Genomic DNA, 19,095 nt, shown 5'->3' with positions numbered 1-19,095 from the left:
GACATTCTGTCTATACAGTACAGCGCTGCCTCTGCCTCGACCTGCCTGGCCCAAAAGACTGCTGTTAAAGGGCCACGCAGCAGCTCTGCTCTCACACAAACAGCCTCACATTTAGCTCTAAGGAGAAGGGAGAGCTGGCTAACACTTCATAAGGTAAGGGCGCAGGGATATCAGTGTACAGTATTCCAAATACAGAAAAATATATCTCTGCTCTATGCAATATCCTGCTTATATATTAAAATATCAGGCTAGTAAACTGCCTCTGGATGGTTTTAGTTTGTAGTCAAAGTTAAAAGAACTCTGTGAACCCAGATTTTAATGATTGCTATAATGAAAAACATCTCAAACGATTATAAAACAAATAAATAAAACCTTATGTAATGCCTGTTTTTCTAACCACTAGATTTAGAGGAGGGCCAGAGCAGCTGAGTTGTTGGCCGGGTGCTGTCTGTGGTAAGGCAGGCTAATTAAATAGCTCTGTGTAGGTGGCTGTTTACCACAGAGCGGAGACGCAGGATCCAATCAGATAAGAGGTGGAATGTAGCAGCAGAATGCTCCCTCTCTCAGGCTAGTTCCCATTGCTGCACACTGCACAGTGGCACGCTCTGCAGCCCAGCCCTCCTACCGTCATGAGACTATGATGTCACCCTTACAGTACAGTGTAGACACACAGCAAGCTCTTCCTGCTGCTTAGAGCTGGGCTTAACTCTGTACACCAGCGAGGGAGGGAACAAGAGCCAATACACATAGGTCTACATGTAGGAGGAATTTCCAAATAGAAAGACAGTACACAGTATACAGACAGCTGACACAGGCACACACATACACAAAACAACACATGTCAAGACAGACAGAGGCGTTGGCGCTAGGCAGAGCTAGCTAGAACTAGTCTTGCTGTGACACATGGAGAAAAGAGAGCTGTGAGCCACTGCTTCAAGGCTGCCTTCATGAGAAACCGTGTTTACTGGTCTCCTAGCAATGCTCTCGCTCCTCCTCCTCCTCTCAGAGTCTGATGCAATCCTGTGCGGAAGGCTGTACATAGCCGACACGCACGTAAGCTGCAACTCTGTGTTGCTGCTGCTGACCCAGCGATTACCATGACATCATCATTCTGCGTCTAAGCCCACTGTTGCCAGCATGGACAGCCACACGTCCACAAAAACACAGGCTGGCTTTAGCTGCCATTTAAAAGGGACAGCCCTCCCCACTACCGAGGGGAAAACACCCCTGAAATGACTCCCTAATCCCTAGTATCACAACCATGTGGAGAAACAATTACACAGGAAATGACACCTGTTATTACGTTACCATCACAACTCTGTTCATTAGAATCAAATCAAATCAAATCAAATCAAATTTTATTGGTCACATGCGCCGAATACAACAAGTGCAGACATTACAGTGAAATGCTTACTTACAGCCCTTAACCAACAGTGCGTTTATTTTAAACAAAAAAAGTAAGAATAAAACAACAACAAAAAAAAGTGTTGAGAAAAACAAAGAGCAGAAGTAAAATAAAGTGACAGTAGGGAGGCTATATATACAGGGGGAGTAACGGTGCAGAGTCAATGTGCGGGGGCACCGGCTAGTTGAGGTAGTTGAGGTAATATGTACATGTGGGTAGAGTTAAAGTGACTATGCATAAATACTTAACAGAGTAGCAGCAGCGTAAAAAGGATGGGGTGGGGGGCAGTGCAAATAGTCCGGGTAGCCATGATTAGCTGTTCAGGAGTCTTATGGCTTGTGGGTAGAAGCTGTTGAGAAGTCTTTTGGACCTAGACTTGGCACTCCGGTACCGCTTGCCGTGCGGTAGCAGAGAGAACAGTCTATGACTAGGGTGGCTGGAGTCTTTGACAATTTTGAGGGCCTTCCTCTGACACCGCCTGGTATAGAGGTCTTGGATGGCAGGGAGCTTTGCCCCAGTGATGTACTGGGCCGTACGCACTACCCTCTGTAGTGCCTTGCGGTCAGAGGCCAAGCAGTTGCCATACCAGGCGGTGATGCAACCAGTCAGGATGCTCTCGATGGTGCAGCTGTAGAATTTTTTTGAGGATCTGAGGACCCATGCCAAATCTTTTTAGTCTCCTGAGGGGGAATAGGCTTTGTCGTGCCCTCTTCACGACTGTCTTGGTGTGCTTGGACCATGATAGTTCGTTGGTGATGTGGACACCAAGGAACTTGAAGCTCTCAACCTGTTCCACTACAGCCCCGTCGATGAGAATGGGGGCGTGCTCAGTCCTCTTTTTTTTCCTGTAGTCCACAATCATCTCCTTTGTCTTGGTCACGTTGAGGAGAGGTTGTTGTCCTGGCACCACACGGCCAGATCTCTGACCTCCTCCCTATAGGCTGTCTCATCGTTGTCGGTGATCAGGCCTACCACTGTTGTGTCGTCGGCAAACTTAATGATGGTGTTGGAGTCGTGCCTGGCCATGCAGTCATGGGTGAACAGAGAGTACAGGAGGGGACTGAGCACGCACCCTGAGGGGCCCCGTGTTGAGGATCAGTGTGGCAGATGTGTTGTTACCTACCCTTACCACCTGGGGCGGCCCGTCAGGAAGTCCAGGATCCAGTTGCAGAGGGAGGTGTTTAGTCCCAGGATCCTTAGCTTAGTGATGAGCTTAGAGGGCACTATGGTGTTGAATGCTGAGCTGTAGTCAATGAATAGCATTCTCACGTAGGTGTTCCTCTTGTCCAGGTGGGGAAAGGGCAGTGTGGAGTGCGATAGAGATTGCATCATCTGTGGATCTGTTGGGGCGGTATGCAAATTGGAGTGGGTCTAGGGTTTCTGGGATTATGCTGTTGATGTGAGCCATGACCAGTCTTTCAAAGCACTTCATGGCTACAGACGTCAGTGCCACGGGTCGGTAGTCATTTAGGCAGGTTATCTTAGAGTTCTTGGGCACGGGGACTATGGTGGTCTGCTTGAAATGATATTCAGTGGTCTAACATAGAATCTAGGGAGAAAATCTCTAGGAACTATTCTCTCTTGTTTTGTCTGAAAGAGTATAGTGTCTCTCAGTGTCAGGCTAACTGTAGCAGTATGCCCCGGTCCGCCTGCCTGCCCAGCAACCTAATGCTACGTTTGATGCATGAGGATCTAAATTTGCCACACAGCGCCAGCAGCCTCCACTTCATTGGTCAAAAATAAAAAAGATTAGTTCATAGATAAACCTACCTACTTTTACCTACTCAGGTGAGCCATATATAGCTGGCTAGCTAAAGCACATAACCTATGATATATCATGAGTCATTAGCTGATGCAACACTACAGACAGCCATTTCCCTGGCTCTAGGCTACATCTAGAAACACAGAAAGCGTCGCCATGTTTAAAGGGGAGGGTTGTGTGATGGTATTCCTAGTGCATATAAGACAGTAGCAAGGAATGTTTCAGAGAGCGGGACACGTGTATAAGTTGCAGGTGTCACAATAATTCACGTAGGTTACATTTACTTTACAGTTTTACATAGCGCATTTTGCAAACTTGTATTTTAAGTGTTCTCAACAAGCTTTTTCTTTCACTGTAGCCCTAGCCTAGGCCCAACATTGGACCTCAGTTATAAGAAATAATCCTGAAAAAAGCGACAATGGGCTCTTAGCCAGTTGCATGCCAACTCCCATGGAGCTGCTTATTAAAGTCAATGATTTTTACTGTGTAATGAGGGCATGACCCCTAGATAAAGGACTCAGCAGCGGGTAAGGGTAAGGGGCTTTGTGTGTGTAGATTTGTGGTGTGTCCGTATGTGTGTGACAGTCTATGTGTGTGTTTCTTACCTTCTTCCCACCCTGCTTCTCCACCATGTCAGTGTTGAGTGGGAAGTCTTCCAGCTGGGGGGTTTTAGAACCCCCACCCTTGGGCATCGTTCAGCTATCGCCACGCCAAACCTCATTCACGCTTCCATCGCATCGTCATCGACCGTCTGCCAAAGGAGAGAGCGTGCAGATAGAGGGGGAGATAGAAAGAGACACGTTAGCACCTGGCCACTCGCCTCTACAGAAAACACATTTCCGCCCCGCCACACAATGCTCCCATTAGCAGTACATCAGGCTCCCCATTTTCAACAATTACACCTGCACTCTGGTTTCAAAGGTGAGGAAGTGTGTGGGATAATGCCCCTGCTCCAGACCCACTCTCTGCCCTGTAAGTGTTTCATTGCTCTGCCATATCCAAAGGGTGAAAGAGATAGTGGTCAATGAGGGTGAAAGACAGGCCTACGGAAGTGAGTCTAAGCAAGATTTTAATACAATCCTGAAAAGTAGCTAATCCCTTATTCACACACAAGACATTCCTAATTTAAACCAATATCTTGATGTCAATACCAATAATCCATCTTGAGTATAATAATATGGGGAGAATTATAGGTTGGGCTATATTGTGCACCGCAAACTGTTTTTACTGTGGGACAGGAGGAGACAAACATCTCTGCTTCATGACTCCCGGTAACAGCTGAGGAATGTCTTCAGGGATATGGCACGTCTGGACAACAGCCCTGCTGCCCTACCCTACCCTGCCGAACATACATACTACACAGTGTTGGTGTGATGCAGGGAGTGGTGCTAGTAGGGAGTGGTGTGCTAGTGTGGGAGGCCTTTCTGAACCCACTGTTAGGTGCTAGCATGAAACCCACTCCGCAGTGAGCTAGTGAGGCCTCCTAAACCATCTACAGTTTATAGTGAGGCCTATTCTGTGCAAGCTTAGTATGGCCTCTCTCCTGCCCAGCTCCCTCCTGCTGAATCTCCACGCAGCCATGCTACTAGATTAGCCCTATTCTCTTTAGTAACCACTGCCCTGTCTGCATGTGGAGAGGTTGCTTCCGAGCGCTCATGAATAAATGATATATAAAGAGTTCCTCAATATTTTTCTCCTCCATAATGCATTTTTCTCCAGAGTGTGTGCAGAGGGCTGGTCTGGAGCCTGCCCCTCCTCCTGCCATCCTCCCTCTCTCTCCACTACCCGGGAACGCTGCCTGGCACTCAGCTCTGCCCTGGCGCCATGGCCCTCCCTCTGCAGCTCTCCTACTCAAAGACAGCTATTTATATCCCAGAGCCAGCGACGCACACCATCAGAGGAACACTGCTCCCCTCTCTTCCTGGCATATGGAACGTGAGACGCAGCAAACCTCTGCTTGGCTCTGCCTCCACCCCTCTTCTCTGGCCCCGTCCCCCAAAGCCGCACACACTCCAAGCTCACATTACGTAGCACAAAGTTGCAAAGGGGTCAACTACTAACAGAGATAAACAAACATTCTATGATACACACATAGCTCAAACTAGGTCGGCACATTATCTAGAACAATAAGTCCCACACTATTTTAGGATAATCTAATCTACAACTCCAAACCTCCATCGTAAATTCACACATCGTGACTGAAACCAGCCTTTGATGTTAGTGGTGCGAAACAGTTTCATATTATATAGAGATTATAATACTTTTTCTAATAACTTAACCAAGTACAATTTTCCCTCTGCTGTAACTTTCTGAGTGTGTATGTTGGTGCCTGCATGCGCATGGGAGAGTCAATCAGAACTTATTAAGGTTTCCTATATGGTTTCCACTGTGTACCATAGCAGTGACTGACTTAGTAGAACATATTTATTGAAGCTTATCTCTCCCTTTTTTTACATCAAGTAATAAAGACCCCTTGACTTTTCCACATTTTGTTACGTTACAGCCTTATTCTAAAATTGATTAAATAAAACAATTTCCTCAGCAATCTACACACAATATCCTCTGTAGCTCAATTGGTAGAGCATGGCGCTTGTAACGCCAGGGTAGTGGGTTCGATCCCCGGGACCACCCATACGTAAAAATGTATGCACACATGACTGTAAGTCACTTTGGATAAAAGCATCTGCTAAATGGCATATTGATGACAAAGTGAAAACAGGTTTAGAATTTTTGCAAATTTAAAAACAAAAAAACAGAAATACCTTTACATAAGTATTCAGACCCTCTGCTTTGAGACTCGAAATTAAGCTCAGGTGCATCCGGCTTCCATTGATCATCCTTGAGATGTTTCTACAACTTGATTGGAGTCGACCTGTGGTGCATTTTATTGATTGGACATGATTTGGAAAGGCACACACCTGTCTATATAAGGTCCCACAGTTGACAGTGCATGTCTGAGCAAAAACCAAGCCATGAGGTCGAAGGAATTGTCCGTAGAGCTCCGAGACAGGATAGTGTCGAGGCACAGATCTGGGGAAGGGTACCAAAAAATGTCTGCAGCATTGAAGGTCCCCAAGAACACAGTGGCCTCCATCATTCTTAAATGGAAAAAGTTTGGAACCACCAAGACTCTTCCTAGAGCTGGCCGCCCGGCCAAACTGAGCAATCGGGGGAGAAGGGCCTTGGTCAGGGAGGTGACCAAGAACCCGATGGTCACTGACAGAGCTCCAGAGTTCCTCTGTGGAGATGGGAGAACCTTCCAGAACGACAACCATCTCTGCAGCGCTCCACCAAATCAGGCCTTTATGGTAGAGTGGCCAGACGGAAGCCACTCCTCAGTAAAAGGCACGACAGCCCACTTGGAGTTTGCCAAAAGGCACCTAAAGACTCTCAGACCATGAGAAACAAGATTATCTGGTCTGATGAAACCAAGATTGAACTCTTTGGCCTGAATGCCAAGCGTCACGTCTGTTGGAAACCTGGCACCATCCCTACGGTGAAGCATGGTGGTGGCAGCATCATGCTGTGGGGATGTTTTTCAGCAGCAGGGACTGGGAGACTAGTCAGGATCGAGGCAAAGATGAACAGAGCACAGTACAGAGAGATCCTTGATGAAAACCTGCTCCAGAGCGCTCAGGACCTCAGACTGGGGCGAAGGTCCACCTTCCAACAGGGCAACGACCCTAAGCACACAGCCAAGACAACGCAGGAGTGGCTTCGAGACAAGTCTCTGAATGTCTTTGAGTGGCCCAGCCAGAGCCCGGACTTGAACCCGATCTAACATCTCTGGAGAGACCTGAAAATAGCTGTGCAGCGACGCTCCCCATCCAACCTGACAGAGCTTGAAAGGATCTGCAGAGAAGAATGGGAGAAACTCCACAAATACAGGTGTGCCAAGCTTGTAGCGTCATACCCAAGAAGACTCGAGGCTGTAATCGCTGCCAAAGGTGCTTCAACAAAGTACTGAGTAAAGGGTCTGAATACTTATGTAAATGTGATATTTCAGTTGTTGTTTTTTAGTAAATTAGCAACAATTCCTAAAAACCAATTTTTGCTTTGTCATTATGGGGTATTGTGTGTAGATTGATTAGGGGGGGAAAACGATTTAATAAATTGTAGAATAAGGCTGTAACCTAACAAAATGTGGAAAAAGTCAAGGGGTCTGAATACTTTCCAAAGGCACTGTAATACCATAGGCCTATATTATTATAGATTACATAACTATCCATTTGCTGTGCTTCTTGATGTAATTGTGTTATTAGGTTGTCTTCAAGGATTCTGGGGTGGTTTTGGCACATGGGCTAAATAAGTGTATTATGTTATTGAGTCCTCAGTCAGTTACTCTATAGGGGGTTTTGGCAGAGAGACTTCAATGTATCATCTGTGTGTTCTGAGCTTTCATCTCTTAGTGGGGAGAGGAACACACACACAGAGACACACATGGACAGAAACAGAACCCTAAGAGGAAACACAATAACATCCATTCCAAAACACAGGCCTCATTTCCTCTGCCTTCCACCTCATTCAAAAGCTGCACAGCATCTGCTATCAGTGTGTGTGTGTGTGTGTGAGACAGAGGGGCCTCTCTCCACAAGCCAGCAGCTCTAATTCATTACATATGAGTAAATCTATGCACTGTAAGGTACAGTAGAGAGAGGCCGAGGCCCTGGTCCAATGCTGGATCTTGCAGCATCCGCTTCCCACTCTTTTATACTGAAAACAACAAACCCTGGCTCTCTCCCTTCCAACCCCCCAAACACACACCATGTGTGCAGTCTGTCCACACTCCCCCAGGGGTCCCTTCCTGCTTTCTGCCACTCCGCAAACAGGGTCAGCCACGGGAGCTGTCAGATTTTTTAAATCGAACATTGGATATTTTTTCAGAGCTGTATTGATGCAATGTTGTACAGTTGTTGTGTTGCGTCAGCATCAACCACATGAGTAATGAAATTACCTCACTGACTGAGTTTCACTTTGACATTGTTTTGTCTGGGAGGCTAGGTAAACAAAAACCACGTTATCCTCACAGCACTGTTTACGGTGGAAGTGCAGCATGCCAAATTGCAAATGCTAAAGGCCTATTGGAGAACATTGATCTGCTATCACGGAACAGTACGATTTTGATAAGTGTGGTAAGTGTAAATGTGGCATTGTCAGGCAAAGTGACGTACGTTCCTTATTTTGCATGCAATATCTTATTGGAAATGCATTATCCGTCCAATTTCAACAGCATAAGCATGACGCACATGGCAGCCATTTAAAAAGGTATATATAAACAGTCTTTGATGTGGGTTGTTTTGGTGACAGCCCTTCCAGGCACCCATGTCACCTGACAGCAGTGATTGGTCATGTAACTAGGAACCACGCACTTCAGCCATTAGACAAAGCAAAAATCACGGGCCTGCTATCTAGCTGACTATTCTCAGCTGTGATTGGTGCTTGGAGAGGGTGGGTTCACACACAGGTTAGAGCTGTTACTCTTAGCGTAAATCAGACTATCCCAACAGAGGCAGGCCCTGGTGGGTTCATCGCACTGACCCAGTAGATGAGTGAAGAATGTGGTCTTTTATGGGTTCCCAATGGGGATGTTTTTACTGAGACTGACCCCTGGTCAGCAGAGCTGGAGGTTAGACTCTTAACTGCTTTTTCCTGGTTCTACACTACACAGAGCCCTCACCTCTTTCTGCTGCTTCTACAGTACACAGAGCCCTCACCTCTTTCTGCTGCTTCTACACTACACAGAACCCTCACCTCTTTCTGCTGCTTCTACACTACACAGAACCCTCACCTCTTTCTGCTGCTTCTACACTACACAGAACCCTCACCTCTTTCTGCTGCTTCTACACTACACAGAACCCTCACCTCTTTCTGCTGCTTCTACACTACACAGAGCCCTCACCTCTTTCTGCTGCTTCTACAGTACACAGAGCCCTCACCTCTTTCTGCTGCTTCTACACTACACAGAACCCTCACCTCTTTCTGCTGCTTCTACACTACACAGAACCCTCACCTCTTTCTGCTGCTTCTACACTACACAGAACCCTCACCTCTTTCTGCTGCTTCTACACTACACAAAACCCTCACCTCTTTCTGCTGCTTCTACACTATACAGAGCCCTCACCTCTTTCTGCTGCTTCTACACTACACAGAGCCCTCACCTCTTTCTGCTGCTTCTACAGTACACAGAACCCTCACCTCTTTCTGCTGCTTCTACACTACACAGAGCCCTCACCTCTTTCTGCTGCTTCTACAGTACACAGAGCCCTCACCTCTTTCTGCTGCTTCTACACTACACAGAACCCTCACCTCTTTCTGCTGCTTCTACACTACACAGAACCCTCACCTCTTTCTGCTGCTTCTACACTACACAAAACCCTCACCTCTTTCTGCTGCTTCTACACTATACAGAGCCCTCACCTCGTCCTGCTTCTACACTACACAGAGCCCTCACCTCTTTCTGCTGCTTCTACACTACACAGAGCCCTCACCTCTTCTCCTGATACAACACTACACTGTGGCAGAAAATAGACGTTTTATAACTGTGCTGTTATAACTAACTTTTGTATCTTCTGTGATGTCTGCAGGGTTCTCCCCAAAGAACGTAAGAGGTGCGCTACGCCAGCAATAAGGCTGATGCAACAGATCAGAACGTTTAACTTCAAATGTTGATCAACTATTACTTCTTCACATTATGAGCGAAGCAATGAGCACATGGCAGTTGACTACACAGGTGAATGTTCCAAAATGCAATTAGCGGGAAAACACCGCTCTCACACGCGCACAGCACGTGAGCGGTTTCATGTGACAGATTAAAATATCCAACAACCACCATGGGTTGCTAATTTAATTAAGATTGTGTCTTTTGCTGCTGGACACTGAAAGAAAGTTGATTTGAAAACCAATAGAACATGAGAAACGCTGGCTTCAATTAGGGGTGTGAACGTTTAAACGAAGTCGGGATACTTAACGTTAAGAAAAATCCCTAACCGAAAAACTATGTTAAAACCAGAGAGGAAGAGGCAAACGTTAGACTACTTGGTGAATTTGCAAGGCATGCAAGACAAGACATTGCGAGATGCAGATTACCAAAACATATGAGCACGCTACTGCCTTCTGCCTCTCTCTCCCTCGCGCTGGCCTGCCTGCTCGGTCTCTTGCTAATGACACAAGTGTGTGTTCAGTCTTCGGTCTGTTGCATGTAGAATATCCTAGCCTATTCATGGTAGATGTCTTCTGGACAGTCTTGCGAGGACGGGGTAGCCTAACTCTTTGTTTTTGCCTCATGAAATTACAGTAGGCTACCGGTAGCCTGTATCGATTACGCTTTTCATACATAATGGAATGTGGCCCCTTGAAAGCGCCTCGGCTACGGCATGTTTGTTTGTCGGTCTGTTAGGGTAGAATACACTACGGTTTTTTAAAATGCCAACACGAAACCTTCTCTGGTGATATGAATGGACATTTTACTTGTCTGTAAAGGAATGCCGCTTCTGAAGCAGGACTAAAGTCCATCACTATGCAAACAGAACTGTCAATCAAAGAATCTCGAGCTGCTGCCTGCAGCCTGCATGCAGACCACTCTCTCCTAAAAAAGTACTTTGAATTTTGTTAAATACCTTGACTTACCAAGACATTTAGCAGAAATAAAACACATATAGCTACCATACCATGCAGCACTTTTAAAATAATTGTCTGAAAAGTGATCAAGTGTCGCTATCGACATACTACTGTAGCTGTGTTCTGTCTGTAAAGGGTTGCGGTAGATATAACTTCATTGCCCAGCAATACATATGTAATAGGACCATTATTCTGCATTTTATATTGACGTGGAATTTTATGATTTTTTCTTATAATTTTAACAGAAAACCTTTTTTTTTATGGCAGTTTAAAAGTTAAGCAAAATTGTCAATTTGTCACACCCCTAGTTTCAATGGCATATGAGGAAGTTATTCAATAATTTCTTCAACATTTCTATGGTCTGATTTTGGCGAGGCTACTTTGTCGACAGATTCAAGCCTTTAGATGTTAATTATCCTACATTATATTTGTCAAACATGACTGCCATTTGGCATATATATACACATACATACATACATACACAACTGTTCAAAAGTTTAGGGTCACTTAGAAATGTCATTGTTTTCGAAAGAAAAGCAAAAACAATTTTTATATTCTTATTCTGAGAAATGAAGGCTATTCCATGCGAGAAATTGCCAAGAAACTGAAGATCTCGTACAACGCTGTGTACTACTCCCTTCACAGAACAGCGCAAATTGGCTCTAACCAGAATAGAAAGAGGAGTTGGAGGCCCCGGGGCACAACTGAGCAAGAGGACAAATACATTAAAGTGTCTAGTTTGAGAAACAGACGCCTCACACTTTCAATTAACAGGTGTGCCTTCTTAAAAGTTAATTTGTGGAATTTATTTCCTTCTTAATGCGTTTGAGCCAATCATTTGTGTTGTGACAAGTTAGGGGGGGTATACAGAAGAAAGCCCTATCTGGTAAAAGACCAAGTCCATATTATGGCAAGAACAGCTCAAATAAGCAAAGAGAAACAACAGACCATCATTACTTTAAGACATGAAGGTCAGTCAATACGGAACATTTCAAGAACTTTGAAAGTTTCTTCAAGTGCAGTCGCAAAAACCATCAAGCGCTATGATGAAACTGGCTCTCATGAGGACCGCCACAGGAATGGAAGACCCAGAGTTACCTCTGCTGCAGAGGATGAGTTCATTAGAGTTACCAGCCTCAGAAATTGCAGCCCAAATAAATGCTTCACAGAGTTCAAGTAACAGACATCTCAACATCAACTGTGCTGAGGAGACGGTGTGAATCAGGCCTTCATGGTCGAATTGCTGCAAACAAACCACTACTAAAGGACACCAATAAGAAGACAAGATTTGCTTGGGCCAAGAAACACGAGCAATGGACATTAGACCGGTGGAAATGTGTCCTTTGGTCTGGAGTCCAAATTTGAGATTTTTGGTTCCAACTTCCGTGGATTTGTGAGACGCGGTGTGGATGAACGGATGATCTCTGCATGTGTGGTTCCCACCGTGAAGCATGGAGGTGGTGTGATGATGTGGGGGTGCTTTGCTGGTGACACTGTCAGTGATTTATTTAGAATTCAAGGCACACTTAACCAGCATGGCTACCACAGCATTCTGCAGCGATACACCATCCCATCTGGTTTGGGCTTAGTGGGACTATCATTTGTTTTTCAACAGGACAATGACCCAACACACCTCCAGGCTGTGTAAGGGCTATTTGACCAAGAAGGAGAGTGATGGAGTGCTGCATCAGATGACCTGACCTCCACAATCACCCGACCTCAACCCAATTGAGATGGTTTGGGATGAGTTGGACCACAGAGTGAAGGAAAAGCAGCCAACAAGTGCTCAGCATGTGGGAACTCCTTCAATACAGTTGGAAAATTATTCCAGGTGAAGCTGGTTGAGAGAAAACTAAGTGTGCAAAGCTGTCATCAAGGCAAAGCGTGCCTACTTTGAAGAATATAAAATATATTTCGATTTGTTTAACATTTTATTGGTTATTCTACAATGTAGAAAATAGTAAAAAATAAAGAAAAACCCTTGAATGAGTAGGTTTCCAAACTTCTGACTGGTACTGTATATATATTAGGGATGTGACAAATGGAAAATATAACATTTAAAACGTCAATAATAAATAAATAAAACATCAGTCAGCAACAGTTTGGGTCTCACAGTGAATCCCTTTCAGATGGTTAAGCATTGTACCTGTACTACCATTACTGTACCTCAATTCAACCTCGCAAAGTCTGCATTTCCTTCTCACTTAACTTCTCAAGGTATTGGCATACAGGACTTTGCTGCTGTCGCTTGCCTTTCTCTTCCATTTTTCCAACAGTTAACGACGATGACATAGTGGTGGAGAGTCGACTCCAAAATAATGTATTCCTCGACTCCTTGCATATTGACTCCCGGTATCGACTCCCATTTCTGAGTGTCAAGATTCGATTTGCTAGGAATCAACTCCTAAGATTCAGTATTTTTTAAACGGAGGAGTCTGATTAGTTGCGGTACTTCCGAGAACACAAACACTTGCATCTTTCATAGCGAGCTAGGAAGAGAGGGAGGGGCACAGTATAGGCAGGTCAGCCACCAGGCAGAACCGCGCACTAGGCCTATCTACCGGCAACCAAAAGCTGTATCTCGCAATTTCTTGGCTTGCAATGTCTCGCAACTTCATTAAAGCAGGGTTTACTATGCTGTTTACTTTCTGCATCTACAAAAAAAAAAAAAACTTGTTTAGGGAGTTATCGTAACATTAAGGATCCGAATTTCATTTAAATATTTTAATGTTTCCATCCCTAATATATATATGTAATTAAATGTCTGGCCAATTTTCCTGGTGCCTTCCTCATATCAGCATCGGTGTGGACATGACAGGGTGTAGCCAAAACGCATAGGCTATCACCTACACTTTGACATGTAGGCAAATTATATATATTTACATTTGCATATACTAATGTTTTTTCTTAACAGAATGCTTTTTTTCCCCCAGTTTTCGAATACATTTAATTGGCTATTTTGGATAATGTCCTTGGTGCCCTGGCAGATAGCCTTGGTACCCTGGCAAATTGGGCACCTCTTGAAGGCCAAATGGCATTGCCCCTAAAATAGGGCTGGGCAACATATCAAACGAATTTGATTAATTTGAATGTATGTTTTAGCGCAATGTTCCAAATGCCTGTATCGTAAGAATAAAAACAAATATACATCCTTCGTTTTTATGAGTGTATTTTTGGTCTCGCCTCCTTCGCTCCTTCTGTGCTATGCACCTTCCCACTCGCACACAGACACCAAGCCCCTCCCCCTGCCACTCACAACAACAAAGATGAGAGATCACTTCTTCCACTGACAAGCAGTTTGAACTTGCTATTTGCATTTGTGGTTTGGTCCAACATAATCGTCATATGGACACCGAAACACATTAAGACATTATTTTACTGTAATAGAGGAGAACTTAATATTTGTAACGATACCCTTTCTACGTCTCAACTCCCAATATTAAGAACAGAGCAGACCCTAATAAAAGGAATGTTCAGTTTCTGTCACGTACCATTAGCAGCATTTTAGCCAAAGACTTGTGATAGCTGTGTAGTCTGTGTTTGATAAATGTGCAATGAGAATAAAAAAAATATGAATTTATATAAGGAATTGGCAACTCGTTCTAATTATGAGATTTCAACATCTAAACAAAGTGAACAGGCTATGTTGTTCAAACAGTTGGAGACAGACAGGAGGATGTATTCATAATAGTTCAACTGTTCTACCTTGTTAGCAAGAAAATAGAGCCAAATTGGCTAGATTTTAAATATAAAGATTTGCTGGCTACTCACTAGCAGATGGGCTTGTGTTTGAGAGATTGTTTGAGACCTGTGTTAATTTTCTATAATGCCTGCTACCAGAAGTTGTTCATTATTAGTGGATGTGCATTATACATGGTTCTGTAAAGAAATGTGTATAGACTTGAAGCCAAAATAAATAATGAGTGTGTCTTACAGTTGAAGGCTTATATTTAGCCTAGGTATAATTTGACAAAGCCCTGAATTCATTAGATTATTCCTGACTGTTTGAAATGCAGTGTATTGACATTTAATTTTGCAAAGCTTATTTAGAGAGATAAAAATGACAAGTTTAAGCCATATCACCCAGCCCTACCCTAAAATCCCGAAATTCCAGGCCTGGTGACACAGGGAATTACTTGAATTACTCTTGCCTGGCCCTCATGGTCCCAGTTCTGTTTACCACTGACAAATGAAACTACTAGTATAACTCTAGGAAAAATGCTGTCAAAAATACTGCATTTAAATCACTGTGTTTGCTATATTATTTGTTATAATTTTAGGCTCTAGATTTGAGGAAATGGCAGTTCCAGGTGTTAAAAGATGCACAAATATCTGAGTCAAAACAGGGGCACAGCACCCCTCCGGGCCTCACTTCAATAACCCTGGTCTGGAATACAATGGTGAACATATTCCATGTTAATTACATAGTATCATGGCTAACAGATGATTATGTCGCTGCACAAAAACATAATTTCATTCTGAGACAGCACTGTGTGTGGTTCCCAGGTTTCTCCAATAGGATCCACAGGGCTCAGAGGTGGGTGTGTTGTGAAGGCCTCCCTGTCCCCTGACACACACACTGCTAATAATCTCCAGTCTCCACTCGCAAGCAACCGCATCTGCTTTACAAACACATTTACTGGACGCGCTGCTTATGAACATGAAACATTTCGGGATATATAACTACCGTAATTCCATTGGGATGATAAAACAAACAAGCCCCTAAAATTGTAGCGAGCGTTCGTAAACAGATAGTCCTCTGGGAGATTGTGTGCAGCGGAGGGGGTGAGTTCACTTTTTCCACTGCGTGGGCCGAGCCTCTCCATACGTTTAACAGTATCACATGACAAGCTAGCACGAATGTACACACAGAGAAAGAGAGGGCACATATCTACTACTCCGCCATGGGCTGCAGGTACTATATCTCCACACAGCGAAGTAAAGTTTCTAATGAAAATCACAGAAGCAGGGTAAGGAAGTAATCTTTCCCCATTGAAAGGAGTTCAGCCAAGCCTCTTATTTAACTGGATTATAGGCCCCGTCCAAATGTTGTGAATGATATACATTCACTGAAGGAAAATATAAAACGCAACAATTTCAAAGACTTTACTGAGTTAGTTCATATAAGGAAATCAGTCAATTGAAATAAATTCATTAGGCCACCATTTGCCTCACGCGCGCGACATCTCCTTCGCATAGAGTTGATCAGGTTGTTGATTGTGGCCTGTGGAATGTTGTCCCACTCCTCTTTAATGGCTGTGCGAAGTTGCTGGATATTGGCGGGAACTGGAACACGCATCCCAAACATGCTCAATGGGTGACATGTCTGGTGAGTATGCAGGCCATGGAAGAACTGGGACATTTAAAGCTTCCAGGAATTGTGTACAGATCCTTGCATTATCATGCTGAAACATGAGGTGATGGCGGCGGATTAATGGCACGACAATGGGCCTCAGGATCTCGTCATGGTATCTCTGTGCATTCAAATTGTCATAGATAAAATGCTATTGTCTTTGTTGTCTGTCGCTTATGCCTGCCCTTACCATAACCCCACCACCACCATGGGGCACTCTGTTCACAAAGTTGACATCAGCAAACCGCTCGCCCACACGACAACATACACGCACGTGGTCTGCGGTTGTGAGGCCGGTTGGACGTACTGCCAAATTCTCTAAAACGACGTTGGCGGCGGCTTATGGAAGGGAAATTAACATGAAATTATCTGGCAACAGCTCTGGTGGACATTCCTGCAGTCAGCATGCCAATTGCACGCTCCCTCAAAACTTGAGACATCTGTGGCATTGGTGTTGTGTGACAAAACTGCCAATTTTAGAGTGGCCTTATTGTCCCCAGCACAAGGTGCACCTGTGTAATGATCATGCTGTTTAATTACCCTTCTTAATATGCCACACCTGTCAGGTGGACAGATAATATTGGCAAAGGAGCAATACTCACTAACATGGATGTAAACATTTGAGGGAAATAAGCTTTTTGTGCATATGGACAGTTTCTGGCATCTTTTATTGCAGCTCATAAAATATGGGACCAACACTTTATATGTTGCATTCATATTTTTATTCAGTGTATAATCATGTCGTAGGTCCCAGTCAACTCCATTTCACTCAAAAGTTACTTCAACCAGTAAATGCTAGCGATGGCTAGCTATGCTAGCTATTCTACCAGTCTGTTTTAATGAGTGATATAATGCTAATAGCACACACCGCACACGAAAATACACAAACATTCCCAGCTAATGAGAAAAGTCATGGTATTTTATTTATGAGAATGAACAAGATTTAACAAGGCAACCTCTGGATTAATTTGAATTTGACACCAATGGCAGATTGAAGGATTTTTACATCCGTACCTCAGTACGACCCACGTGACCGCAGTGAAACGTCACGGCGTGAGGAACTATTGATGAGCCTAAAAGATCCAGCAGAGCTACCTGGTACCCAAACATCAACCCTCCAGTGATTGGAGGAGGACCGTGTCAGCATTCTGAGTGTGGCAAGCCCAGGCCTGTAGGGACAGGGGCAGAGACTCCAAGGAGAAGACTGGGAGGAGGGGGGTGGGAGTCTGTGGGTCTGCCAGACTGGATAATAGCTCAGTGAGGCGCACGCACAAACACAAAGACAACGAACACACACACAGGATGGAAATAGAGTCAAATAAATGCTGTGCTTTGATGCGGTATGGATGATGTCACACCTTCTGGCACGCTATACCATGTGACCGAGGGTAAGAATTGGACGCACAAAAAAACAAACAGGCATCAGAGAAATGGGAAAGGTGGTAGAAATAAGCCATCTCTGTTTCTGCCTGAGGAACTAGAGAGGAGGTGGAGAGGCTAAGGACTAAGACATCCTCTCTGCGTCATATCACTGTCCCTCCGCTTCTCTTCATTTCTCCCTCTATCGAGCCACTCCCTCTGCGGTCAGACAGAGGCCAACGCTTCAGCTCACTGCGGGATGTCGTTCTTCCACACACACATACGTGCACACACACACGCACAGCGCTGATGAGGGGTATTCTGAGGGCCCCTGCTGCTACTGCGAAGATGAAAGGCAGATCGGTAGCCCCGCGCCCCCCCAGCCACTCCTAACTCAGGCCTGTCATCAGCTCCACACCACTGCATTTCCCACTAAAGCAGCTGCTCTCATTCTAAAAATGTAGAAAGCTATACCGCCACAGACCCAGCAGCTGCACATAGTCATTCGGCATGGGGGGTGTATTTAGGGAGATTTGCCATATTATTCTCTCCATGCCCCTCTACCAGACACGAAAACAACTGCACAGTCCTTGGCATTCAATTTCTAGAGCTGTAATGTCTGTTATGGTTATAGTATATGATCAATCACCAGCCTACACTGTCCATCATTCATCGTTGTCATAATCATGGTTTGCTAGATCACAGGAGTTATTGAGAGCTACCTAATGAGGGGAGAGTAGGAGCAGTGAGGCCTTTCCTGCTGTGTGTACCATACCAGCGGCTGTGGAGTCTATTTACATTTCATATAAGAGAGGGGCGCTGCAGCTAGCCCTGTTTAGTGTGCAAATAGAGCCAGCCTGGCCCACTCCAGTAACCAGGCAACCAGGACCCAGATTGGCAGTGCAGCCCCTGACCCGCACAAATTCATTTCATTAGAGGCCTTTGTAGGGAGGGGGAAAGACAAACACGGCGAGTAGAGATGCATTAAGGTTGTGATGAACTGAGGGGCCTGGGGGAGGAGATGGGAGGAGGGGGCTCTGTCTCATCTCTCTCACCTGAGAGATCATAGGCCAGACAGACAGGACAGGACCTCCATCCAGACTGGACAGCGCCACCAGTCCACCCAGCAGTCTCTGTTCTGAGAGCAGGGGGCTGGAGAGGCTGGGGGCTGGAATCCAATCACTTCATCTGATATTCTGAGCACGACAGCTTTCCCCTACACCTTTCCCTCTCTCTCTCTCTACTGTGGAGAGAGCACTCTGACCAATACAGCTCAGTGCTGCTGCTGGAATGCGTCTCTGGTAAATCATCTGGTCTTTCTCTGCCAGTGACCTCGGCGAATTGAGGTTGTGCCATATATTCTGCCATGCATCTGGGAAAGCTAGTAAAATCTTATATTTTCTACCCTCATATCGGAAGGCTTCATCTCTTCGTCTCTGACTCACTCATCTTAGTGCTCCTCCCCATCCATGCATCCTTCCTTTCCTCATCCTCCTTTCTCTTCTCTTCTCTTCTCCTCTCCAAAGCTCAGCATCTGATCCTACCATCTCCTGGACAAACAGAAACGAGAGAAAGGCAGAGCGCCTGACATAGCCACAA

General features: G+C 45.0%; 1 protein-coding gene across 1 annotated transcript in view; it reads right to left on the bottom strand.

Moving 5' to 3' along the window:
- Positions 1-19,095, bottom strand: part of LOC121559459 (ankyrin repeat domain-containing protein 11-like) — a 128,797-nt gene that overhangs the window by 24,486 nt on the left and 85,216 nt on the right. Inside the window, 1 exon segment of the mRNA XM_045210006.1 lies at positions 3,773-3,918. Within this exon segment, the coding sequence (XP_045065941.1) occupies positions 3,773-3,859 (87 nt within the window). The 5' untranslated portion in view covers positions 3,860-3,918.

Source organism: Coregonus clupeaformis, chromosome 32 (genome assembly GCF_020615455.1).
Source record: "Coregonus clupeaformis isolate EN_2021a chromosome 32, ASM2061545v1, whole genome shotgun sequence".
Classification (NCBI taxonomy): domain Eukaryota; kingdom Metazoa; phylum Chordata; class Actinopteri; order Salmoniformes; family Salmonidae; genus Coregonus; species Coregonus clupeaformis.
The sequence above is the reverse complement of the archived record's forward strand: the minus strand, read 5'-3'. Positions and strand labels throughout refer to the sequence as shown.